This window comes from Clarias gariepinus, chromosome 8, assembly GCF_024256425.1.
Source record: "Clarias gariepinus isolate MV-2021 ecotype Netherlands chromosome 8, CGAR_prim_01v2, whole genome shotgun sequence".
Lineage (NCBI taxonomy): Eukaryota > Metazoa > Chordata > Actinopteri > Siluriformes > Clariidae > Clarias > Clarias gariepinus.
The window spans coordinates 4,871,038-4,898,956 of record NC_071107.1 but is presented as its reverse complement, the minus strand read 5'-3'; the positions used below and the strand labels follow the sequence as shown (position 1 = coordinate 4,898,956).

Sequence of the window (27,919 nt, the reverse complement as noted above, 5' to 3'; positions counted from 1 at the left end):
TACTGAATTTTTTTTTTTTTGCAGAACAAGTCTGAAAAACAGAAAAAAAAGAATGGAACAGTTTGGTGACGTCAGTGGGTTGCCAGTTTGATATATATATATATATATATATATATATATATATATATATATATATATATATATATATATATATAATAAATATGATGCACTCATAATCAACATTTTTTGTTTGTGCATTGCATAAAGTATTTTTTTTATGTGCAACTTAAATGACATTTTCATCCTGCGGTCAAAAGTGTTCGGTGCGACTTTATTTTCCTTTTTTTTTGTTGGCAGAATCTGTTCCTGTTTGCTTGCGTTGCCTTGCTTTCTTGTCAACTGCTTTCCGTTTCAGGTCATTATTATGAGGAACAAACAAACGACACTTTCAGAAACATTCTTGAACGATGTGCTGATTTAAAAAAATAAATCTTTATTTTTTTTGTAAAAGTATTTATTTTTTTTATTTATATTTATTGGTTTTTCTATTTATTTAATAGGGGCTTGTCATGGTTTTCAAATTATTATAAGTAAAAACTAATTTAAAATAATATAAAAAAAACTAATATTTTAATCAGCGTGTATACACACGTATAATCATTTTCAAGTTACAGTAATTCGTGTAATATTTAAGGGGAAAAGAAAAGCAGAATATGTTTTTAAAAGACAAACAGAGGCACTTCTGCTTCCATCCGTGTTTGAAGAGTCGATTCTTCTGACGATTTACTTCCAGAGAATCTGTTAAGATAAAGAACCGATTCCTTCAGAAGGATTCGAATCTCGAGTCGGGCTCTGGCGGCTACTTAAGGCGCGCGCGCGGCGGCGCGAGGCTCGCAGCGGCAGTAAATGGCGCTGCGCGGGAGAGTGGCTCTGGTGACCGGAGGAGTGCAGGGCATCGGGAGAGCTGCAGCCGAGAGCCTGCTGGAGAACCATGCCAAGGTTCTAACAGCTTCATATTCTACTTATCCTCTCTCTCTCTCTGTGTCTCTGTAAGATATCTGTCTGTTTAATGTATCCGACACTGTGTGTGTGTGTGTGTGTGTGTCCAGGTTGCGCTGGTGGACCTGAACCAGGCGGTGGGAGAGGAGTGTAAGAAAGAGTTAGATGAGCAGTACGGACAAGACAACTGTATTTTTATACAATGTGACGTGACGGACGGAGGAAGGCTGAAAGGTAAGTTTAACAAAGTCGCGTTGTTTAGTAACTTGTGCAGTTTATTTCCTCTTTGCGCTTCACTTGTGCGCTTTGCGTTACTATTTGTGCAGTTGTGTTTTACTTTTGCACTTTATTTATTTATTTATTTACGTATACACTTAGTTTTGTCTTTACTTGTGCGCTTTGATTTATCACTGGTGCATTTTGTTTTTCACTGGTGCATTTTGCTTCTTTACTTATGCACTTTGTTTTGTCACTTGCATACTTCTTATTGTTTGTTTTGTGAATCACTCCGAACCCTTTGGCACAATTTTATTTCTTTTCCCTGGCATGCGGTTCTTCTGTAGTTTAGATGGTCTTTTATTGCCGGCAGCTCTCTCTCTCTCTCTCTCTCTCTCACACACACACACACACACACACACACTCTCTCTCTCTCTCTCTGCCTGTAACATCTTATCCTTTCTGATTTGCCACGGCCTAAACTTAAACCCTCCCTGGTTCTCTGTCTGTAAGGCTGCGTCTCTGTAAGCCCTTGATCACCTGCGCTGCTGTGCAGATTGTAACAAGGTGTGATTGTTCGGAGCTGAACCAGCTCACGTTACAGATCTCCAGAGCACCTCAGGGCAAAACCCTGGAATGTTCATTGCATAAGAAAGATGAGAGATCTTCAGCTTTACACTGTTTTTTTTTTTCCTGCCTGTGTGGTTTTCAGAGACGTGATCCTTGTTTTGGTCTGGTTGTAGTGACTATGCATATCTGTTGGGCTTGTTGATGAAATAGTGAAGTAATGAAAGACTGTACTTTATAAAATAAAGTATTATTATTATTATTATTATTATTATAGTTGTTGTTGTTCTTGTTGGCGGTGGTGGTGTTATTATTATTTGCACTTCACTTTGTATTTAAGGCACATCACAAAGTCTTATAAAGTAAAAGAAGAAAATATATGAGACAAACCATAAAACTAAAATAACATATTTAAAAGTTATTAAAGTATACAGAAAAAATATTCTAAATTGTTAAAACTGTGTAAAATTAGTTGACTTGTTAATGAGTGCATCATAAAATGTGTAAAGATATACTAGGGATAAATGCCTTATTTTAAAGTAATTTTACTCTTTAAAATGTATTATCTTAGTATTGAGTATTTGTTTTGTCCCTGTTTTCATGTAATATTTCTCTTTTTACATAAGTTTCACTTTCTGTCTCTTTGAGATTTGCCTCAAAGTACAAATGATGTATGAATAATTTCTGTCATATCTATCTATCTATCTATCTATCTATCTATCTATCTATCTATCTATCTATCTATCTATCTATCTATTCAGAATTGGATGTGACTTTTAAAGATACAAAGATCAGTGTTAATAAGTTTAAAATCCCACTGCAAAAAACAAAAGGTTAAGTTAAACCACTTTAAAAAAGAAACCTTTTCAAAGGCTTGAAAGCCACAGTTCGCTCACCTTCTTAAAAAATGAAGTCCTTAAGACAGAATACTACCATGGCCCAAAAGTGCATCTTAATCATGCTTACTGTCACACTGATTAATTTATTTATAATTGTATTATTTGTTTTACATTTTTTGCTTCAGAGGCGTTCAAAAGCACAGTGGAACGATTTGGAAAACTAGATATCGTCATCAACAATGCTGGAATCAACAATGAGAAGAACTGGGAGAAGACCATCGAGGTGAACCTGGTGAGGACACACCCTTTTGCCTGGCAGTTTATACAGCGCAGGACTGATCACTACACAAGAACACACGCACGCTGCTTGAGGGCACAAAAGCCGGCACCTGTCGTCTAGTATTGTAGATGAATTACAGTCAAAAAGCAAACACACCTGTGTTGCCACGCTCACGTTTCACAGCTCAACACAGCAGCTGCGCAGGTCCATGTGTTGTTCTAAACGTTGTCTTATTTCACATGGCTGATAAATGTATCTAATCTGGAGATGTTAATTCATCTTCTGAATATAATCTATTATTAGCAATAAACATATTTAACCAACACTGATGTTGTACTTCGTAGACATCTGTAAGGAGATTTAACAGTAATTTCAGATTTATGGAAGGAGTCACCAATGTCAGTGCTTAGTAACTAATTAAAAGCATAATGTCTCTTGCTTTAGTGGATAACACTTAGTACTCGGCTAACAGGTTTATAGAACAGCTAGAGAAGATGGTGTTTTTGAGTTGCGCTGGACTTTGGTAACATGAAAAATATTTGAGTTGGCATGCCGCTCTGCGTTATCTTTAAACGCTCTGATGAAATCTTTAACTAAATACTGTATTATGAGCATTAATAATTACTTAATTACTATCCAAAGAGAACTAGAGGTTAAATGAAAAATGGTGCGGTGTTAAATATTGATATTTGTGGAATGAAAAGCCTGATGTAATAATATGCATATGTGTGTTTTTTCATAATTTTTTTTTTCAGACTTCTGTCATTAAGGGCACATATTTAGCTCTGGAGCACATGAGTAAAGAGTACGGCAAGGGCGGAGGTGTCGTCGTTAATGTCTCCTCCATGGCAGGTAATGTCATCTCATGTAAAAACTGCCTATTTTCCAAAGCCAGTGCAATTTGTGTGTTTTATTCATCTTAAACAGCAGCAATCCCACTAGATCAGTTATCTACAGTATGAAACATTGTAGTTCCTGTTTTCACTTACTTTATCGCAGCTACAAACAAGTTCCTGCTTCTGGGCAATTTTATTTTTGTCTTTCTCTATTCTGGTGAAAAAAGGCTGATTATGTTTATTTAATGTGAATGTGTACATTGAGTTCATGTGAACAAACTGACGTGTTGTACCACGGTTTCTCTCCTTACAACCAACATGATTTAATTCATACACTATTACACTATTTACTAGAACACTGTGAACTCACCCGAGCTTAGGATCGAACCCCGATACAGCACTGATTTTTATTTAAAATGATTACGCTTATGCCATTAAATGTAATAAAAACTAGTCGATTCACTACTTTTTAAAATTAAATATATTAAAAAGAACGAAAAAAAAAATTTATGAGAAAATTAACATTTTCACATATATGTTATTTTCTTCCCCATCCTGGGAAAACTGCTACCATAGAAACGGTAAAATTTTGGAACGGACGCATTAATACATGGCGTTCAAGTTCAACTGGGACTTTTGATTGTGCAGAATAACAGAACACAGTTCTGAGAGTAGAACCTCCTGTTATTTCTCTATATACAGTAATCCCCTGCTACACTAATACACTTATCCCAGTGTTTCACTAGTGCTTGGACACCATCAAGGTAAAAGGTTTTCTCAGTATCCTGGAGCCATGATCAGACTGGCCTCCCAGGACTTAACCATGTGGAAATGTCATTCCACTTGACCATGAAGATAATCTTGGATTCAGCTGAATCAGGCAGTTTTTGTTTTCTCTGATTGCTTGTGACTGCTTAATAGTTTGAGACTAAAATTCCTACAAACAGTTTTGTACTTGAGCCTCCAACACTGGAATTCGACTCCAGATTAACTTAAACACCTCTCCCATGTACTGAACTTCCAGACTCCTAATACTCAATCTGACCCCAAATCAGTCTCTGCTATGTGATATCACCCAGATAAGGATGGGTTCCCTGTTGGGTCCGATCTCAGGAAGTTTCTCCTTGCCACGTCTCCATCGGCCTGCTCACCAGGGACAATCTGCCAATTATCCTCTATAGATGTTTTCTCACATTTTCTACATTTATTTACATTATTTTGAATTCTGTAAATCAGCTTTGCGGCAGTATCCATTGTTAAAAGCACTGTGAAAATAATCCTGAATTAAATTGAAATTACTTAGAGCAAGGTCAGGTCAAGGTCATGATTGTGTGTACAGTTCCCACAGACACATGCGTCTTTACTGCAAGTTGATTTTCAAGGTACAGGCATTTTACTACAGAGGAACGACTCCACCTCGTCCAGGATTGTCATTCACAGATGTATGGCCTTTTTTAAAATGCTTGTACTATACTATTGACCTGAACACCCCTTAGAGAAGGATACAAAAATATATAAAGAGCTAACTGTTTGATTTATAGTGTTAAGTTACCAAAGTACATAGTGGTACTTCTTCCACTATTCTATTCTATGACTTCCATGTATGTGAAGGGTTTCCCCCTTGGACTCCAGACGTGCACCAGACTTTGTACCACACACTAGTGTAAAACTACCATCTCAGCAGACAAACACAGGAAATAATCGCTCAGGCTTGTCAAGCATCAGCTCTTAATGTCACGACAGATGATCAGGACAAATATTTCCCACTAAGTGAAGAGAAAAAGATGTCGACTTTGCACTTTGTTTATAGCGTATTGGCCACACAGTCGCTCTGGCCTTTTAGCATGACTCCTACACATCAATCCTGTTTGCTCTTTGTGGTGACGCCTAAGCAAATAAAATGTGCTTTCAGTCTTAGTAGGGACAGACGTGGTACTTTGCGCTGCTACTTTATCATGTAGTGCAAAAGCTGAACGGGAGACAATAGACCTTGCTTTTTTTATTTTTTATTTATTTTTCTCATGTCTGGTGTACATAAAGGGCTGTAATGCCAAATAAATGACGGATCAACAGCCAAGGTTATGCGAGGTGAATTTTTTTTTTAAACGTCATGTCACGTAAGCCGGAGCCGGCTAAAGAAAACTGCAGGACAGATTTAACAAAATACTGAAGGTACAAAGGAAGGCGGAGTTTAGAGAGCGTACAAAAGTTATGCTTACAGCTAAACTTACAGCAGGTCTTTAAACCAATCATCATGTTATAACATGTTTAGTTTAAGATAGCAAGCTAGCCTTGTTTTGAGCTTCAAAATGGCACCAAGCTCAATTATGATTTACAGTGTATGAATTTTACAGAAATTTTTGTGGGTAATTTTTCCAAAATTAAAGACTAACTCTTTGCAACCCGAAATCCGCTGAAAACAGCTCCAGCAAAGTCATTATAATTTCCATTTACCTTAAACCTTTCTCACGAAATGTTTTTATTTGTTTTACGCAACATAAAGAACTGATACAGTCCCTATCTCTTTAGCCTTTAACTTCCCTTTCCACATACTGACTCAGCCAAGTCCAACATTCTTCCTTAGACCTTCAGGAAAATAATAAGAACAAAGTGGCTTTTCTATGTCAGCGGGACTCGCGCCAAAAATCATTCTCCTAAAGTGGTGGGTCAGAGCTGAAATCCGATCTGAACGCTTCTCTGAACTCTGTGACAGATCGGCGCAGCTGGGACAGAGAGGAGCTGAGCTAGCATATATGTAGCGGGATGTTCGCTAATAACAGTTACAGATGTACAATTTGTGTGCGGAGATGATAGCTAGCAGTTTGCCACAGAAATGATAACGTTACAATGCTCAGGTGGTAAAGGCTTAGCACCACGGTTTTCCACAAGAAATCGTCCCATTGTTGTATTTGTATAAATAAAATAGTTATTATATTAGTAATTATATCATCTAATATTAATATAACAAACCCCATACTATTTTTCTTTTCCTGTAGTATGTATACATTTTTTAGGTTATCTCTGTGATTAATGATACTAATTATTTATTTTTATTGTTTACCATGGTACCCATTGAAGTGCCACAGTACCTACCCTGGAACATTGGTATCCACCATGGTAATGTTTAAAGTACCACAGTAACACTGTGGTATATTCTGGTATATACTGTAGTTTACGCTAGTACACTGTAGTACAGAACGCAGCCAATTTCCTATGGGTGGAGATGCTCAAACTGCTAGCATTAACTCTTAATTAGCTTGACCTGATGCTAGGTAACTTTTCCAGAATCAGAAATATGAAGGAAAACACTGACAAAACTGAGAAAAACAATTTTGATATACAGTAATTCTAATGCTAGCAAGCGATTTAGTGACCTCGCGTTAAAATACCACAAAATCGCTAACATCATATGATGAGAGCTTGTATCCAAAAATGCTAGCTAAAGACTTTTGCCTTTTTAATCAAATAAAAATGCAGTTCCTTCATATTTATAAAGAAAATCATTAAGTGTGGTAAATTGAGGTAAATTATGCTAATTGTTACAGTATATCTAGCTTCCAAACCCACGCAAGCACACTGGAGCTGCTGGCTAATTGTCAATCCCTTGAAACTATCCATCTTTCAGCTTCTCACTTCCTTATCTCTGCACTCTGTTCAGACAGATCAGCTTCACATGTAGAGCTGCTTTGCATTCTGGGACATTCCTGCATATCCCCACCACTTCTACGCTGGATTTCACATTAATGCGATATTTAAAAAGTGCTGCAAAATCATGTTTAAGGAAAGAAAATGAAGTTTTCCTTAAATCTATAAATTAAATCTCAGTTGTTTATATGAGGTGTGATCATGTCAGACCAAGATCTGATGAATGAAGGCCTAAAAGCGATTGGCCTTTACAGAAGACTTCAGGCACAGTATAGTGATGAGATTCTTAGCCGCAGTAAAACATTTGGACAGTGCAAACGTTTTAAAGAATGCTGATCCCGGCCGCGGTGGCTTGGATCCCACAGCAGTCGTTTCCATTCGGTGAGGAACTGGGAGTGCCACATCCCCTATACCAGGGGTATTCAACTAAAGTTTAAAAAGGTCCATTCAGAAAAGTTTTTTTGAAGCAAAAGTCCGGAAGATCATAATGTCTAACAAGTTAGTGTAATAGCTTATATATTTAACTTTTTATTATAAATTGTATAAACTGTCTGTTTCTCTGTTTCTCTCTTTCTCCGTCTCACTCGCCTGTTTCTCTCTTTCTCCGTCTCACTCGCCTGTTTCTCTCTTTCTCCGTCTCACTCGCCTGTTTCTCTATTTCTCCGTCTCACTCGCCTGTTTCTCTATTTCTCCGTCTCACTCGTTTTTTTCTCTTTTTTTCTGCCTCACTCGTCGGTTTCTCTCTCTTTCTCCGTCTTTCTCGCCTGTTTCGCAGTCGCCTGTGTCTCTGTTTCATGTATGGCTATCTTTCTTTTCTTTTTTTACCATCTCTTTTAATGTGAAACTTGCTGCTTAACACTCTCATCTGTCTGCGCTGTAGACTTGCAATGTTTATCAGACTTGATAGGCTGAGTGGTATCACGTGGTATGCTTAGCTTGCATGCAATTGGCCTGTGCGTTTCCACTACCATATAATCATACAGCTGCGCTGGTTGAAATAGAAGCGTCCCGACAGTTTTTTAAATCATAACCTTAACGTTGACGTTTTGGCTGTAGGTCCGGGTCACTGATCTATAATGGATACATCAGTGGTCCGGATCCGTATGGGATGGCTTCTCGCCTGTTAGTGAAGGCTGCCCTATATAGTCCTGACTTCGCTATAAGCTATTTCTTCACGTTTGGGGCATTAAAGAAGTTCCTGGGAGGCCAGCGTTTCAGATATAAAGCAGGCAGTCTGATCACAGCTACGGCATACTGAAAGAAAAAAAAAAACATGATGGTATCCAAGCACTAGTAAAGTCCTGGTTTGATTTGAACAGCCCTATACAGATACATGCATTTTTTTTGTTGTTGTTTGTTTGTTTGTTTTTGTTAAATTCTAATACCAATTAATACAATGCAAATCAAAAGACAGTTGTTTGTTATAGAGTGGTTTAAGTGTATATTACACATTCTTGGTTAAGAGTTTCAAGACAAATCTCTTTTAAGAAGCGTTTGTGTGTGTGTGTGTGTGTGTGTGTGTGTGTGTGTGTGTGTGTGTGTGTGTGTGTGTGTAGTAGTAGTAGTAGGCGTAGGAGTAGAACTGTTAAGACCTGATGAGTGATGAATATGAGTTCTGCTCCTAATCCTCTGGCTCAGTTTTGGCTCGAACAACTTCATGTAGGATTGAGGATCCAGGAATGCAGGGACAGTTTGAACTTTAGCTTACTGCAGACAGCGCGCACGCGTGTGCATGTGCGTGTGTGTGTGTTTGTATTGGGCTGTTTCCTCAACATTTTTTGTCTGCTAGAGTGCTGACAGCAGCAGGCCTCACATACTGTACACAAACAACAGCAGAGAAGGACAAAAGGTGTTAAAGAAGAAGCTGAAGAAGAGCAGTTTACGCGTCATCTTTTCCACCTCTGTTAATTAATTCTAGTAAGATGATTAACCAGAGATTAGTTCATGTCAGAGCATGTCGTCCATGTCTTAATCATTCCATCAGCTTGTTTTCTTTAGCTGCCTCTTGAATGATTTTGTGCAATTAAACTCAAACCATGGTGTTTATAATGTAATTATATATTAATTGCAGTCTGTTTCTGAATCAGAACATATACAGGTCAGGTCAGGCTTTTGTTTACGTCAAGTGATTTGTATCATCTGTGGGAAGAAAGTGTACAAAGGAAGTTGTCGATTTCGTCAGCCTTTATGTCACACCGTGTGATTTGCACAATGTTAGTAAACTAAATGACGTTAAACGAGTCGTAAACCACTTAAAGTCATGTTTTGGGAAATAAATCAACATCATGTGGTACAGTATAAGGAAGCAGAGTTACAGTTAACAGTTTGATTTCTGTTTTTTATTTCTCTATTACTATTACTTAACTTAAATAGATAAAAGATCATTTAACATTTATCATTATGGTGTTGTTGTTTTTTTCTGCTTGAAAACAACAACAACAAAGCTTTATGAAGCTTTATAAAGCTGGGACTGCTAAAAAGCACAAAGCAATAATGAGGACAAAAGTGAAAATAATTGAGAAAACATTGCTCGTTCTTTTAACATGACTCATGGAACATATTCGTTTTTTACTGTGTATAGCCAATTGTGTTAATATCATAGTACATAGACAGTGTTTGTTGAACTTACAAACAAGTTGGACTTACGAACAAGCTGTCTGAATGGAACTCATTTGTACACTACCGTTCAAAAGTTTGGGGTCTGTTGCAAATTTCTTTGTTTCTGTTTAGTGATTTATTTTCTACATTCTACAACAATACTGAGGATTTCAAAACTATACAATAACACATATGGGATTACGTAAGTAATTACGTAACAACAAGAAAAACAACAGTTAGTTGTTATTTTAAGACACAGAGGTCAGACTTTCTGTAATAGTTCTTGCAAGAACAGTATCGTCAAGTGCATTTGCAAAATCCGTCAAGCACCATAATGAAACTGTCTCTCATGAAGGCCATCCCAGAAGGGCGAGACCAAAACCTACCTCTGCCGCAGACGAGAAGTTCATTTAGAGTTATCAGCCTAAAAAATGACCAATTAACAGCACCTCAGATTAGAGGCGGTATGAAGTCTTTACAGAGCAGAAGTTGCAGAAACATCTCACCATTAACTGTTCAAAGGAGATTTAGGCATTTTTTGGACGCCTTCAGCATTTTTTACAATGTAGAAAGAAATAAAAATCAGGAACCATCATGGAGTTAGAAAGTGTTCTAAAACTTTTGAACGGTAGTGTATGTAGGATAGGTACTATACTGTATTTTCTTCTTTTTGATTCTTTCGACTAAATAAACGGTGGGTGGAATACCACCACCTACTGTACTGGACTGGAATGTGGAGCAGCAGAAAAAAAATATTACTTTGTACAAGACAATCGACAACATGGCATTTCAGTATTTATTAAATACGTTAGTAGTTTATTCTTCTTAAAAGATGAAACAGAAGCTGCTCGAGACAAATTACTGTATACAGTTATCTTAGTGTTGTTGAATAAAATCTAATAAACATTTTAATGTTCAGATTGAATTTCAAAGAAAGTTCTTGGCCACATTTGTTGATGAACTATACCAAACGTTCTAATCAATGCTTAACATCTGGCCTGGCAGACTACCAGTTACACATTGCCATCCTATTCACATTGCTATCCTATAATAAATTGCATAAATTATGTAATTGGTCCAGTTATCGTCCAGCCCTACTGCTAGCCCAAATCAGATTTTTTGCCATATCCAGATTGGAATCACTTTGCAGTCAGATTGTTTTTATGTAGTCTGAAGAGTGGATCTGATTTAAACCACATACAGGGATGGAAATCAGATTCAACCAAATTACCACCATTACCACAGCAGCCAATGCAGATTTGGGCCACCAGTCTGGACAGAGCCAAATCTGATCTGATCACTTTCAAATAAGAGTGTGGATACTCTGTTCTAAAGATTAGTTTTTAAAAGGAATCCATTTTGCCTACAGTTTGAACAAGGCATAAGAAAAAAAAAACAGAAAAAAACATGACGTAGCCCATAAGATCCCACGTGAGCACAGGTCGCACAAACGCTTTAAATGACCTGGAAAGTTACTTAACATCCATGTTCCTTCCAAAATGGTGGTGTGCTAAGTTACAAATGTGATAGAGTTAGCTAATGTTTAAATTATGGCTGTCAATATAAATACGTTAATGCATGTGATTAATCTAGAAATTTTAATGCAGTACTGTTTTTAAATGCAAATTAAACATATGACCACGTTTGCCCCGAATGGCTTCCCATAATCGCAGCACGGTTACCTGTCTGTGTGTAATAATGGCATGTCTAATGCGAATAATTAGATGACTGAAAAAACATCCCCAGGTTTGCTGAATGGCAAGTTCAATTATCAAAAGCTTCTAGGTGGAAGTTTGGATAAAACTAAACCAAAAGAACTTGAAAGGTAGTGCCTCAGGCGGCTAAGGCTCTGGATTGTTGATTTTAGGATCTGAGAAGCCCTGCCGTGCTGTGCTGGTCCCATTTGAGAGATTTTAATTTAACATTTATTAAGTGTTAATCTTTGAGATTTTATATGTTTTCTTCAACCAGTTTGTAAAGCATTTCTTTATTCCAACAATGCACGTTTATAATACAAGTAAATCTGAGTATTTTACATTTGTGATTAATCATGATTTGACTTCAATTAACTAGATTAACTAGTTTAAAAGATTGTTTTCTGTTACTGAATGTAAGTTTCATCCCATTTAACAATTTTACATGGTTTAAAAACATATTTGACCTGTTCTGACTGCATGTCTTGAACAAATTAATATCAAACAAATTAAGAAAATGTCATCGTGACATAAGTCCCAAGGGCTTTTAACCCTAAAATTGTCAGCGAAAATGTTGTAACATATTTTAAAATGTGTTTCATGTGGTCTGTCTGGTCTGCGTTACTGTATATCCCCAAAAATTTCCCCTTAAATGAGAAATGGGTCTGGGTTCTTATGGGTTAAGAACTGATCTCCATCCAAATGAAAAATTTCAACAATTAAAGTAATGAATCTACCCTTTTAGCCATATTGTTTTTGACTTCTTGAAGTAATCAGTATAAGATATGATGCATTGCCTTATTTTGGCTCACACAAGCTCTTACAGCTGCTTTTTGTAATAACGATGGATGTTCCAAGGTCGACTAACATATTTCCACGTAGAGGGAGTCCTAATAGTCAACATGGAAAGAAATAAAAGCAAATCAGTCGGCGTCCATTAGGCATGTTTTAGTTTGGAGCTGGAAGAACCACTCATACAGTACTTAAGCAAGCTCACACACTTTAATTACATAGCCGTATAGATTAGATGACATGCAAGGAAAATAATGTGTATGGAATTCATTGTGGAGCTAAATGAGTGCATGTTCAGCTGGAACAGATATCTGGATGTGATTAAGTAACATCTGTAACAGGAATAAAAAATTGTGTTCAGAGCAGTAAATAAGCGCCTGTCTGAGCAGTTCGCTCAGCGCTAAAGCGTACGCCACGTTTCCAAACAAAAGCAGAAGTGTGTGATTGTGTGACACTGAAGTTCCCGTTTGCATGTTTACTTATGATTTTCATACACGCACACACACACACATGCACACATATGCATACAGACAGCTCATAAACATAGCTAAAGCACTTAAACACAAATTGCATTCCTTCCATGTTAAGATGAACCTCTGGTTGTTTTTTAGATGTTTCTACCCGAAACAGTTACACAAAACACAACAGTCCCTCTAAACATGCTTCAGGCACGTTCAAACACGAGCAAATAGCCTTCAGATGGCTGAGACTGATACTGCTCATGGGCCAGTGCTGCGATTGAAGCTCGTGATAGATAAAATGGGTGGATTGGTTTTCAGTTTGACAAACACTGCAATCTACACGCACACATGCATACACACACATACACACACATACACACATACACACACCATAGTATGACTGCATGAGGGATTCAGTAAAGTCAGGCTACTATACCGTGTAAAATTAATGCTTATCTCTGATTTATGTTAATAAGTTTCAAATCTTTGCTTTCAGCATAGCGACCCTTCAACCTTTGTGATGTTCAAATCATGATGTTTAAATCGTCTTAAAAAAAAAAAAGGTTTTTATAAGTTATACCTATAAAATTTGAACATTTTATTTAAAAAGTCCCTGTTTTCAAGCAGGTTCTTACCACGTCTAGTCTTTTTTTTAGGTACTATGGTTTTCACTCATCACCTAAAATCTCCTAAATCTGCTACTTACACACACCATTCAATTTGATTAATTTCAAACAAAATGTATTTGTGTGATACTTTTAACATGGACATTGTTGCAAAGCAGAAAACATTGTGAATATAAATTTAAAAAAGCTTTTTTTTGGTGGTTATTAATACTGAATAATTTACTGCTTTTTTCTGCCATCAAGTATTTTTTTGTAACATTGAATTTTGGAAATCAGAAACATTTTTGTATTAACTGTCAATGATAAAGTCATTTACAGTGATTACATTTTGTTTACTTAAAAACACAAGGTGCCTAAGACTTGTGCAAATAACTATATATATATTTATATCATAGATATTATAGTATACTATAATATATATATTATAGATTTATCATTCACAGTGGCAAGGAAAAACTCCTTCAGATGACAAGAGGAACTAACCTTGAGTGCATCCAGGCACAAAAGGGAACCCGTCCTCATTCGAGTGAATTAATTCCTTCCGTAACATCATTCTGGAGTTGGAGTTCAAAAGTGGAGTTGTATAACAGAAAATGCATTTTAAATGCCATTAGGTGTAACTGATGGTACAAACCTGTCTGTGGTCTTTTTAGGCCTAAGCAGGCGGTAGTAGCTTAAAGGTATAGTTAAGGCTTTCGGTTACTGATCAGAAGGTCAGTGGTTCAAGCCCCAGCTCCACCAAGTTGCTGCTGTTGGGCCTTAAGCGAGACCTTTAACCCTGTCTGACGCCAGCCTCCTAACAGAAAAGAATTTCACTATGTAGAAATGTATATGGAACGAATAATAGCTTAACTTACAGTAAACTTCCAAACATACAAGTTCACTATTCCACTGTTCCTTTACTTATAACAAATCTATCCATAAAAAGCTTCCAATTTTCAGCCTAGACACAAATTAAAATGGTATTCTGTAACTGTGGAGGCTGCAATAGTTTTTATTGTACAAGGTAACACCAAATAGCCTACACCTTGAAATAGGTGTGGCGGATCATCAAGCAGTAGGAATTGAATCAAACACTGCGGTGCAAGACTGTTCAGTGCATTACAGGTCAATAATAGAATTTTTAAATCAATCAGAAATTTTTGTGGGAGCCCATGCACTGTTCACTCCATTTGGACACACATAAAAACAAGAAGAACTTCAAGACGGTTGCTTTCTGAAAAAAACTGATCATGAGACCAGTTTTAAACTCATAAAGGTGTCTTTAAAATGAATCACTATTATTGCATTTAAAAAGACAGCTTTTAACCTTTTTTTATTTTTGCAGCACTCCTAACTAGCCAAATTATACGCTACAAGGCTAATGTTGCTAAGTGGTAAGCGAAATGAGTAGATTGCTGTTTTTTTATATTTTCTAAACTGCAGTTCTAGATTGTTAAATAGTTTAGTTTTTTTGTATGAAACACAATTTTTTTGCTGGACAAAATCAGTACTTCTTGTCCATCAGGGTCATGGCTTCATAAGCGGCGTGTAAGTTTGTAAGCAGATTTATAGTTTTTAGTGATTCAGATGGTGATATATTTCAAATCTGCTGTATAGATACGGGGCGGCACTGTGGCGTAGTGGTAAGCACTGTCGCCTTGCGGCTTGAATTGAACAAGTGTTCAATTCCCACCTCGAGTCTTCGTACGTCGAGTTTGCATGTTCTTCCCGTGCTTGGTGGGTTTCCATTGGGTACTCCAGTTACCTTCCACAGTCCAAAGACATGCAGATTAGGCTAAGTGGCTTTCCCAAATTACCCGTAGTATGTGAATGTCTGTATGCTCTGTGATCGATTGGTACTCTGTCCCCCTCGTGCCCGAAGTGGAACTCGACCTGGCACACTTACACATTGGTACGATTTGTAGTTTTTAGAAACATTGTTTTCATACTGCAGTGCAAAACTACTCAAGCAACCAAGGGGCCTTGCAGTGTGACGGTTCTGTCATCCTGCGTTTACACAATAGCTGTGCAGCAGATCTTTGTGGCAGTACGTCATACTTTCGTTTTACTTAATCACCGCCTAATAGTGAGCTTGCAGTCATTCAAACTTGCAGGAAAAAAAAAAAAACAGGTGAAAACAGAGGCTCCCATTGTGCCCACATGGATTAGTCTTGTCAACAGTGGGTTTGCATTCACTCATCCAGAACTCACAGGAAGCTGGTTAAATGTAAACGCTGTCTTTGCATGTCCCGGTCGGTAATTGAAGGTTTGGTGCTGGTCGTAAAGTTGTTTATCATGTCAGAGCCTTAAGGTTGAAGGTGATGGATAAAGAACACAACTGTGCCGTGATAACAGAGACAAAATGAAAGAATTTTAGAAGACAGCTGAAATTTATAAGAGTGTAGAAAACAACAACAATAAAAAAATGACGTGCTGTTTGGGGTTTGTAACAAAAAGTGGATCTATAAAGTGTGGTACTGAGCCTGATGATTTATTTTATTTAGAGCAGGAAATGATCCGTAGCCAATTTATGTTTCTGGAGCACGGCTTTTGTTTAAGCACACTCGACAGCTGGCAGGATTTTTAAAAGGGGAGGATGAAAAAAACTTCTCAGACTTGGAAGCTGCAGTTTTTTCCATGACGGAGGCGCTGAGAATCATTCAGAAGACTTGTCGCTTTATTTGCCTTGATCCTAGAAGTTCAGAACATCCTGGACAGGTTGTAACACTAAACTGAAGTTTGAATGAGAACAATTCACTTGTGAAACGTATTTATTTATTCATTCATTCAGGAATTGGTGCAAGAAAATTCTGCATATCATGTACATTACGCGATTAAGCGTCACACTAAAAGGCTTGAAGATGTGAAGAATAATCCACAGTGCTGCTGAATTCTTCTGATCGGTCAGAATGTAGTTAGAAATTGGACAGGAATTTCAATTCCAGTCACTTCACCGTAATATAAACATCTTATTAAGTCATAAATAAAAATATATATTTGATGCAATTAAGGAGATGTTTATTTAACATTTATGGAAGGAGTCTGTTTACAGAAGGCGTTTAAGGAATAGGACTTTACGCTGACATTGTTATTATCGTCAGGAGTATGGCGGCCCTTAAGGGACACATATAAGGGAGGAAAAATGACATGACAGGAGAAAAAACAACACATTGATGAAAAAAAATTGGATCAATATATAGGTCAGTTAATGCTAATAAAATTATTTTTTAAAAAAGAGACCATAAGCACAAAAGCCCTTTTTAGCACACTATTTGGGCTGTTTTTTGGCATTACCATGTTTTCATAAATATATATAGGGGTCCATCGATCCAGGAACCTCAGTAGTCCAACTCCATAGGACCATGGAGATTAATGGTGACCATTGTATTCATTCCCATTTTTTTAACCATGCACATTCACACACACCGCAATTTGGGAACGCCAGTTGGCCTAATCGGCATGTCTTTGGACGGTGGGAGGAAAACCACCAAGCACGGAGAGAACATGCAAAACACTATGCACACTGACCCGAGGCTGTAATGCCAGTGCTAACCAATAAGCCATCGTGCCACCATATAGGGGTCAGGATTGTGTAATATAGAGTGAAATATTTATCTCTGACTTTTTCACAAAAACCTACGTGATATGATGAATTTTATTTCATTTTAACTAACTATCCAAACATGACTAAGCGAAGAAATTCAAGATTGGACACATTCAAATTCAAATTTGATTTGTCACATACACAGTCATACACAGTACGATATGCAGTGAAATGCTTGGACAACTGCCAAAACTGGCAAAAAAATAGCACAGACACATATAATAACATTTTTCTGGCTGTTTTCGGTTAATTCTATGAGCAAAAAAAAAGCAATAATACGAGCATTTGATGAGTAAAAGTAAAAAAGTAAAAGTAATAACAGTTTAAAAATAATGATATCTACCTGACATATCCCAAAAACTCATGACAGTTTGATGTCTGATGCCTCCCCTGTCGACACACACCAGCAGGACTGCTGTATAAGCAGTTGTTTTTTTTTATAATCGGGCATTGACAGATGCGGTGTTGCCAGCACATATCTGTGACGATTGAGTTTTAAGTGTCAAACAAGAAATCTCAGTGTCAGCCTACACCACATTTGGATATAATTAAGTCATTTAAAAATAAAAAATAAAAATTTAACGAGTAATTCCTTTTAATCCTTATAATAAATTTTTTAAAATGTATTAAAATACAGCAATGAAAACAAGAATGATTGCAAAACTGTTAGCAGGATCCTTTTCGCAAGCGTGTCTGAGGTTAAGAAATTCCACCTTCCGTGTTCTGATTGGTTACAAGCATTTTGTCTCATCAGTGATTGTTTAGAAACCAATCCAAAGTGATATATCAGCTTCAGGGTAGAAACAGTAACTCTATCACACTGTCGTCAATATTGTTAATTGTTCTCCTATACCAGCAAAGAAACAGATGTGGTTGTACAGATTGTCCTAAAATTCTTCCTAAATAGGGAAAATTAAAATAACTACACAATTAAATATCTGACACGCGATGAGTTCACAATGAGTGGGAGAGACTTTTAGAAGTTTTATTTTGCTGCCATTAAAAAAAGTCCTAATTTCCCCATGTATGGAGACTCGTTGTTCTGTGCTGTGTTTATAGCTGTCTATCTGTGTTAAGTCTGGAAGGAATAAATGACCAAGTTGTTTGCTTCCCCACAGCATTCCTTCATTCCCCTTATCAGCCGGTCTACACGGCCACCAAACACGGCGTGATCGGATTCTCCAGATCGCTCGCGGTGAGTAAATCGGCACTGATCGCCTGCTCAACACCCAGCTCTCATACCTTGATTGAAAAAAAAAAAAAACATCTACAACCAAATGAATGAATGTAAACAAAGTGGAGGATATAAACTATGTTCTTTTGCAAATGTTCTTTCGCGAAACTCTGACACACTAGTTGACATAACCCTCGCGGTTTTCTCGTAAAAAAGAACCTCTGACGCCATCCTTCAATGGAAGGAACACTCCATTACTATATAAGGTCAGTGTGTTAAATGAGGCCTTGGAGGTCAGAGGGAATGTGTCATTAAAGATGTAGACTTCATGGAAGGTTTTTTTTTGTTCGAGTTCCTTAAAAAAAAATTCCAGACATAAATGCACAAATCTTGCCTCTGGTCTGTGTGAGCAGGGTTTGCTGGTTCCCCTATGCATGATTGGTTTCTTCCAGATACTCTAGTTTCCTCCCATAGTTCAAAGAACATGCGATATAGGCTGATTGGCCAAATTGCCCATAGTGTGTGGATGCAGGTAGGCTGCAAGCAGGTTCTGTTTCCTTACCAAAGTAATTTATCCCTTACAGTGGGTGTGACGTAATAGACCATTGCAGCCAACCATCGAGTGTGAGTGTGTTCCTAGATGAAATTATACTTGTGTTGTCATTTCCGCATCTTTTTCTGTAAGTGGCCACTCGTTTGATGTTGAGGTTTCTTGCTTCTGAGATGGAAGGGGAAGTCCAGTGGTTGAAAGAATATTGAAACAGGAAATAAACTTAATAACGCAATAGTCATACTCAGCCACCAAATGCAATCACTCAGACAAGAAGCTGCTATTTAAAGCTTAACTGGTAGCCACAAATATCTTGCACCTTAATCTTAAGACACTAGGTCTTTCAGTCCTCGGTAGAATGTTGTCTCATGTTTATTTCTTCAACAATCCATCTATTATCTAGAGCACTTATACTAGTAGGAGCCCACACCAAGGGACTAAGGGCATTGTACAGGGAAACAAAAAAATCTGCCTACACTGCATGTCTCGGAACTGTCAGAGGAAACCCGAATAACCAGAGGAAACCCACAAGGCATGTTAGGAGAACATGCAAACTCCACCCACAGGCCTGAGACGAGATTCAATCCCTCAAACCAGGAGGTGCATGGTGACATTAATAACCACTAAGCTACCATGCTGCCTTCTTCATTCATGTTAATTTTTTTTTTTTTTAGATTTGAGTCTAATAACATAATTTTGTTTGGTGTACACAAAAGATCTACAAAGCTATCATCATGGAAACTGTAAATCAAGATATCATTAGTGCAATCTTGACATTGCTAAACGGTAACCATTGGCTTCCCTTATATACTTAAATATTAACCTCCCAAAGCCATTGTAACACTATGTTCACACTAGCGAACGACAAGGCTATGCACTTGCAATGCAGTTTCTGTGACATTTGAAATAAGATATTCTCAATTCTACAACATTATACTGAAAGTGACATGTCCAATCAACTGCCTCAGATCTGCATCATGGTGCATCTGACATTTCTTTACTTCCCCATTTATGACTTTCAATGCAAGTAGATCCCACTTTGAAACAAAAGTCAAATGTTTGGACACAGGTTTGGATTTATTTTCTACATTCCAGAAGAACACTGATGAAATACCATGAAACACATATTCCATTAGGTAATTAAGCAACAGCAACAACAATCAGTTGTTATTTTAAGACATGAAGGTCAGCAGTTCTGGAACAGTTCTTGCAAGAACAGTATTGTCAAGTGCATTTGCAAATCCCATCAAGCATCATGATGAAACTGGCTCTCATGAAGACCTTTGCAGGAAAGCAAGACCAAAAGTTACCTCTTCTGCAAAGGAGAAGTTCATTTAGGGTCACCAGCCTCAGAAATCACCAATTAACAACCAGCAACCTCAGATTAGAGCCATTATGAAGGATTTAAGGGTAGCAGATGCTTCTCAATATCAACTGTTCCAAGGAGATTATTGTACATTTTGGACGGCTTCAACATTCATTCAATTAAAAATCAGGAAAGAGCATGGAATTTGAAGGTGTGTCCTAACATATGACTGGTCTATATAAGATGTGATTTAAACAATCTTTAGTGAATCAGGTTTCAATTGAGAATAAATTCACACTTTTTGAAATATTTAGATAAACTTTTAAATGTTAAATTCTATAAAATAGACCACAATCTCTGCAGAACAAGCAAATCGCTTCCACCTTCCGTGTTTTGGCCAGATTGTTGCTTCTTGTTCCGTGTTGGAGTTCATGGTCGATTGTTGCGAAACCACCACTGTAGTGTGGAGCACACTGCACAGATTAGCAGGAAAAAACGATAACCGTGTTGTATTAGACGTAATGTTTACAACAACAAAAATTGTGCAGCATGACTATGCAAATCAGACACTTCAATTAATTTACTTAAGAAATATAGCTGCTTGCGTCAAATCAGACAATAAACATTGGTGCTATCAAATCGATCCAAAGATTAAATTGAATCGAATCAGCTGTGTATCTATGATTTAAAGCTCTAGATGTGATTGCACAATCTATTGGACACGAGAGTGAAAAATCGCCCGAATGTTGACTCAATCTTTGTGCTATGCGTGCACTCAGACTGAACTTTTTGTCGTGGGCAGGACGCATCTGAGAACTGCAACTACGGCGTGAGGATCAATGTCCTGTGTCCGGCCTTCGTGGACACGCAGCTCCTTCTCAGCGTCGAGTGCGAGGAGACCATGGGCAAATTCGTCAGGTACAAAGATGACATCAAGCAGAAGATGGACCTGTTCGGAGTTCTTAAGTGAGTATTTACAGTAAATTCTTGCTATTTTTAAAGATGTTTACTGCACTCTACTCGGATTACACATTATTGTCTTTCATACACCCTGCATGCAAACGCATTCCTCCAGCATTAAATGATATTCTCTTTGGAACATTAGAAGTTATCTCAGTGTAACTGCTCTTGTTTATGTAACAAAGGAACGTGTTTTTAACAATGGTGAGTGATTCGTGATTAGAAAGCTCTTACTCAACGTGTCTGTGGTGTGTTGCAAACCACAGGAAAACACTTCCAGAATTCATAATAGCTTCTGGCGAGGCTCTGGTGAAACTGGCACAATAAGTTAGGTACAACAGGAATTCAATACAGTGTAGATTCTGTTACATGTAAGTCCCATTGAAAATAGAAAAATATTTTTTTTCCTTTCTTTGATCGCCACATCGGATCACCCAACCCCTTCTCTCCAGGCTGTGATATTGACACTAGCTAGATATTTTATATATATATAGGGCCATAGGTTTAAGGGCATTGATCTAGTGCCCAAAGGTGGCAACTCTGTAGTTGCAAGGCACCCTTTCGTCGGCAGCCCAGAGCATCAACCACCTGAGATGCCATTGCCCCTGTCTGTTCCACACAACTGCACTAAAATAAGTTATAAAGGGAAATCTGATAAGGGAAAAGGTATATGTTACATCTCCCAGTGAAGAAGGAAAGGACGATGAAGTGGCCCACATGGTATAAGACTGTTGTTTAGCCAGTCATGCTGATACTATTTGTCCGTTGAAACTCCTGATGTCCTGTATGGCTGGGAGTGTTGTGTCTGGGAATACTTCCATAATCATACAGTTCCTTACATCAGGACACGAATTATATCCAGCATCTCTAGCAGAATATATGATTATAAAGGAGTCCCTCAAGGTTGTTTCCTCGGCCTATTCTTATATAGCCTTGCTCCCATTATAGAGAATAAAACTAACGTGGACAGATTTTAATATGTTTCACAATACTTATACTTAATACATCTGGCTTTTTGCTGCTACACTACTGCACACTAATATTACAGGTTTATATATTAATAAATAAATCACAGGTTTATATATTAATGACCTTGGGAGCGGTGGCTAAGGTAGTAGGTTGTTGGTTGGGGGATCTGAGGATCCAGGTTCAAGCCCCCTGTCAGTGGTTGCCACACCCCCATACTACCCAGCCAGGGCAATGCTGATCCCAATCCCTGATAAAATGGGAGGTTTTGTCAGGAAGGGCATCCGACTTAAAACCTGTACCAAAGTTGTGTGCGGATCAGATGATCCGCTGTTGACCCCTTGAAGGGAGCAGCTGAAAGAAAGTATATATAAATGGCCATATTTAAATACTAACCCCCATATCTCTATGACAATGGGATCCAAATATGAAATTCTTGCGTTTTTTTGAGGTGTTTAATTGTTTAATACAATTTATCACCCACCTGTTAAAAAAGTCAGAGCACCCCATTCCCAAATAAGCTGCACGATTTAACACCTCATTCATGGGTCTATGACAAACCGTAAGGGACTAGTTACACGCCAAACTTTTGTATATAATAATACACAGAAAAAAGAATAATAAGCCTGAGAGATAGCACCACTAATAATAATAGGTGAAATGCAGTGCATTTGTATTTATGACAAATTGACAACAGTGAAAAAAGTAATAATTGTGCAAAGAGCAGCATGAAAGTGTCTGAGTCTATTTAATTCAATTTAATTTAATTGTATTTGTATAACGCCTTTAACAATTGACATTGTCAAAAAGCAGCTTTACACAATCAAAAGAACTATATATGATTATGCGTATTGACGTTATTTGTAATACTAAAGATAAAAGTTAAGAGAGTTATGTACATAGCACCATAACATACTGTATATAGCCAAAGAACCTTAAGACTAGATCTCCCAGTCCACATTTCCATGCCCCTGTCAAGTGGCGTTGAAAAGCCAAATATCACTAGGGACAAAGAATTTCCTGAGTCTGTCAGTTGAGCAACTTTGCGAAAAATGTCTTCCACTGAAAACATTCTTTTGAAAAAAACTGGTGCAGTGGGTGGTCTTTGTTTAATGTCCTCCTCTCCAGTACTCCAGCTCCAAACTAGCTCTTCTGACCACCTTGTCCAAAAATGCGTTGTCTCTGCTTCTGAGCCACACTACCACATAGAAAAGTACACTGGCGATGATCGATTGCCAATTCATCAGCAGAAACTTTTTACAGATATTATAAGAGCCTAGTCCTCAGGACGAACAATTGTCTCTGATCTTTCTTGAACAGATAGTCAGTGTTCAGTGGCTTGTCATCCAGCTGCAGCCCCAGGTATTTGTATGATTTTACCATTTAGACAACCGTTCCCTCGATGTAGACAGGCAGCAGTGGAGATCCTCTCCAACGAAAGTCAATCACCTTCACTTTTAGACTGGCTCCTATACTTCCCCCTCCTGTCCATCCCTAATACATGCCACAATGGAAGTGTGATCAGTGAACTTCTGCATGTGGCATGAGTTCTATCTATGTATGTATGTAGGGACAGCACTTCAAGGGACTGTCCTCACCCCTAATAATAATAATAATTATTATAGTAATAATAATAAAAAACATTGTCTCCAGCATCTGTGTTTTGTAACAGTTTATCCAGTGTCAGTGTTTTGTAACAGGTAAAGAGAAATTCTTTGCATTTTCCAGCTTTGTTAGTAAGCTGGGGTCAGAGTGCAGAGTCAGCTATTATACATCGGCCCTGATTTAGACAGGGTCAAGGACGAAATAGCGACAATTAGGCGGAGCTGGGTTTTGAACCGTCAATCTTCCGAACAGTGACTCGGGGCCTTAACATACTGAGACACCACTGCCCATTTATAGGGCAAAGGAATTCATGCTTGTTTGTGTAGTAAGAACAAGAGCCAACTTTTCACAACATTAAAGGAGTTTCTATAGTAAATACTATAGTAATTAAAAACTGTACCTGGTAGCTATTTGCTGTGGTTTAAGAAGAATAAAGCACGTAAGGACAAGCAGAGACAGCAAAATAACCAAGTTTTCTTTCTTATTCCTCAGCGAGACTCATGTAGCTTCCACCCTTATCATTTTCCCTGGCACAAACAACATTAAAAAAAAAATTCATAAAAGCATCTAGTTACATGCTGTTTCTGGCGTATTCCCTGGCTCTTTTCCATTCCTGTAATTCTCTTCCATGGAATTAAAAAAGTACACTTCGACCCTTTTTTAAGAAAACTACTATTTCATGCAAAGCATTGCCGTGAGAATGTCATGAGCATCAAAGGTCTAGCCTTCACTTGGCTTCCATCAGGATATGAGGCTCTTACTGTGTGAACGTTTTTGCCTCGAGTGCATCGGTTCTTTTTTTTTAAACATTACTTATTCATTCCTTTCGCCTCATTTTGAATTTGCAAACATCAGTGTGTTTCTTAAAATCTTTCCTTTTCTAAACGTCAACTTAAACCTCAATTCCCATCTTAACCTACTGTATATACTGTAGGTTCCCAGATTCCACGTACAGTCCTGACCTCACTCCAACCCATTTTAACATGTTTGGGGAAACGTTAAAAGGGTTCCTGGGAGGCCAGCGTTTCAGACATGAAGCATGATGTCTGATCATGGCTTTGGTGTGCTGAAAAAACTTTCTACCTTGATGGTATCCAAGCATAAGTTACAAACCAGGATAAGTGTATTAGTGTAGCAGGAAATTATATGGAGAAATAAATGTTTTCACTCTCATAACTGTGTTCTGTTATTCTGCACAATCAGAAGTTCCTCTGTGACATGAACACCCCTTGTATTACATTTGAGCTACACATCTAACAAGTAGTGCACATATTTTTCATTTTCATTCATGTTTTATTTATATTAAAGTTTGTTTTTTTTAATCTAATCCTGTAATCAGAATTAAGGCATTCTGATCACCTAAGCTTCAACTGACTTATCATTTCATCCTGTGTGTCTGTTTGTAGGCCGTCTCTGATCGCGGAGGGAATGATGCGCCTCATAACAGACGACAGCCTCAACGGAGCCGTAATGAAGATAACCTGCTCTAAAGGGATTCACTTCCACGAGTACGAGCCTCTGTCAGCCTGAACCGGCACGAAATCAGCCGCTCTCAGCTCAGGGCCCGTCATTCAGCAGCTTGTCCGAACTGGTCCCCGCAACACTCCCGGATCAGCCCAGATGTGCCCGGGATTCCTGAAGACCTGAGCTGTTACAAACACAAAGGATGATTTACCGTAAGACACGTGTCATCAGGAAAGTCCCTCCTGTTTCAGTTCATCAGGTCTGAGGAGCTTTCACAACTTTCTGTTTGTTAACACAAAGGATAAAGTGAAGCAGGACAATTTTGGTTCATAAGTTCATTCAGCAAAATGTAATAGGTCTGTTTTTCTTCCTGGCTGGTGTGTGATTGCTGTGTATCGAGCCATGTTTATAAAGATTCCTTAGAAAAACAGTTGCTTTTATGATATTTATTATCTGCTTCTTTTGCTATAATCGCTCCAGACCATGTAATTATTATAATTGTCATTTATTAATTTTAGCAAATTGTGATATTTTTCTGTGTACTGTAGAAACAAAGGTGTGTGTGTGTGTGAATAATATTGATAGTATATTAAGCAAAATTTACGTATACTTATAGTATAAGTATATTTAAAAATATATTTTATAAATGAATAAATAAATAAATAAATAAATAAATGATTATTCTTGACATGAGTTGTCAAATTTATTTGTAAGTTTGTTATTATACCTGCCGTCATATTATCATGCTGTAGCCAATAAGTTGGTCTCCCTCATTTCTTCATATGTGATTCAATGAAATGATGTGGATTCAATTAAAGAACTTGGAACAAATACACATGTGCCTAAAGATACCATCTAAAAAATAGCTGGTTTATGTAACAACCTCAGCAGCAACCTCATTTCCATTCCCGTCTGTTTTAACCTCAGCATTCCCAGTATACTAATCACCGGCTGCGGGATTGGACTGTATAAATGTAAGAACGTCCGGAAGCACAATATGAAGAATTGGGGGAATCAAGACTTTTGCTCAGTACTTTTTCCCCAATACTATACTGGAGTCAAAAAGTTTAGCATCCCACTAAAAATAAGTTTTTTTTGTTTTTTTTTGTCTTTTTTTTTTTTGTCTTTTTGTCTTTAGGTAATTAGTAGTTCCAAACGAATTCTAAAATTCATACAACATTTCAAAAAATATTCACGTTATTTGAGAACAACACCTGCGTTTTCACTAAAGCCTCCCAGAGTTTTGAACCTCACTGCATACAGTACACCATACACCCAAGTAAACATACTTTTTTCACATGGAGGAAGTAAACATGACAGGATGACATAAGTATGTTGTACATCCTGATCAGATAATAAAGCAGGAAAACAACCTCACGATATGGTACATGGTAAAGGAATGTGTAATTGTACTGGCTTTTTTTCCATTGTGTAATGCAAAAGTATGTGAATGGTAAACATGTGTATGATGAAGATATCAGTTTGCTTCCTTTACTTGGAGGAAAAATATCTAAAAAAAAAAAAAAAAAAAAAAAAAACATCTGGCCATGGATTTAGCATGTTAAGCTTAGTTCACATTACAAGCAACGTTGCTCAATTCAGATTTTTTTTGGTCAGATCAGATTTATATGTCCTGATGATTGACATTTACTATCACAAGTGATGTTCATCTTATTCTAACGTGGATGTGTCTGTGCTGTGAAATAGCATGCACATGCACGTTGATATGTGTCTTTGCTTATGCCATTAGCAGCTCATGCTGCTAATATCCTGAACAGCATCTACGCTAATTCTTTTCCTCCTGTTCCTACTTTCTCTACCCATCCCGAGGCATCTGAAGATCGTGCCAGCTCCAGTAGGCAGAGGCCAACCCTGCGAGGATCTTGAGGCATCCAGAGAAGGACCGCCTCCAGCTGGATTGTGTGTCATGATGGTTTGGATCTCCACATGCTGCTCCTGAGCTCCCAGTGATCTAGACCTCCCTCTGGCTTCTGCACCTGCTGACTCCATGATAACTTGGACAACTTCTGTGATACTGAACTTTCAGCAGCCTAACACACATGATGTCGTTATATAATTCCTGTTGTCTGTTATCACCCAAAAACAGGATGGGTTCCCTGTTGAATCTGGTTTCTCTCAAGGTTCCTTCTTATTGCCATCTCAGGAAGTTTTTCCTTGACACCATCGCCAACACCCTTGGCTCGCTCATCAGGAACAATCTCACAATCTTATTATTATCTAAACACATTTTTTTCTCACTCATACACACTTCCATAAGTTTTGCCGCTTTGAGACAATGACTATTGTTGAAATACTGTAAATAAAATTTAATTGAATTGAATCTGGGTTAAAACACATCATATTGGTGTGATTGCTTGTTCATTTCGGCAATGGATGCTTACAGCTGTATTTGTTGAGGTTCAGAAGAAGGAGGAAATCCAAATGCCTCTAGCTGTTTTAGCAGCTACTGCTAGCACTGCTATGAGATCCACACACTGCTGGGTACGTATACAAGCGCCACAATGCATACGCAGCGACACAATGTTGCATGAATTAGGACAAACAACCCTAACAAAATCAGATCTGTATCACATTAGGGTCCCTTCAGGCTGGTAATGTGAACGCAGACTTAAAGCCTTAATCGCGCTTTCAGAAATAAGGTGAGATTAAACTCTCACTGATTCACACACACTCACATACAGGCTTCATGATTGTTTTAGCTTGCACCAGTGTTTACGTATTCAGGTGCCTAAGCACGCACAAGCCCAATTGATCCAGGGCAGTGAAACACCTTTTAATTATACTTAATGTCCCA

At 37.8% G+C, this 27,919-nt stretch overlaps 1 protein-coding gene across 1 annotated transcript; it reads left to right on the top strand.

The window, feature by feature from the left end:
* The first annotated feature begins 789 nt into the window (after nucleotides 1-789).
* Nucleotides 790-25,721, top strand: hpgd (15-hydroxyprostaglandin dehydrogenase). Its single transcript, XM_053502272.1, has 7 exons — nucleotides 790-939; nucleotides 1,050-1,173; nucleotides 2,747-2,853; nucleotides 3,597-3,693; nucleotides 18,198-18,274; nucleotides 20,912-21,075; nucleotides 25,047-25,721. Exons 1-7 carry the CDS (start codon nucleotides 847-849, stop codon nucleotides 25,168-25,170), a joined length of 786 nt encoding a protein of 261 aa, XP_053358247.1. The 5' UTR covers nucleotides 790-846; the 3' UTR covers nucleotides 25,171-25,721.
* The last annotated feature ends 2,198 nt before the right edge of the window (nucleotides 25,722-27,919 follow it).

Bases quoted from the DNA above. Each gene is read 5' to 3' on its own strand.
- hpgd (XM_053502272.1), top strand. From the start codon at position 847: ATGGCGCTGCGCGGGAGAGTGGCTCTGGTGACCGGAGGAGTGCAGGGC. The intron at 2,854-3,596 runs GTGAGGACACAC...TTTTTTTTTCAG, and splicing joins AGACCATCGAGGTGAACCTG to ACTTCTGTCATTAAGGGCAC. The intron at 18,275-20,911 runs GTGAGTAAATCG...TGTCGTGGGCAG, and splicing joins GATTCTCCAGATCGCTCGCG to GACGCATCTGAGAACTGCAA.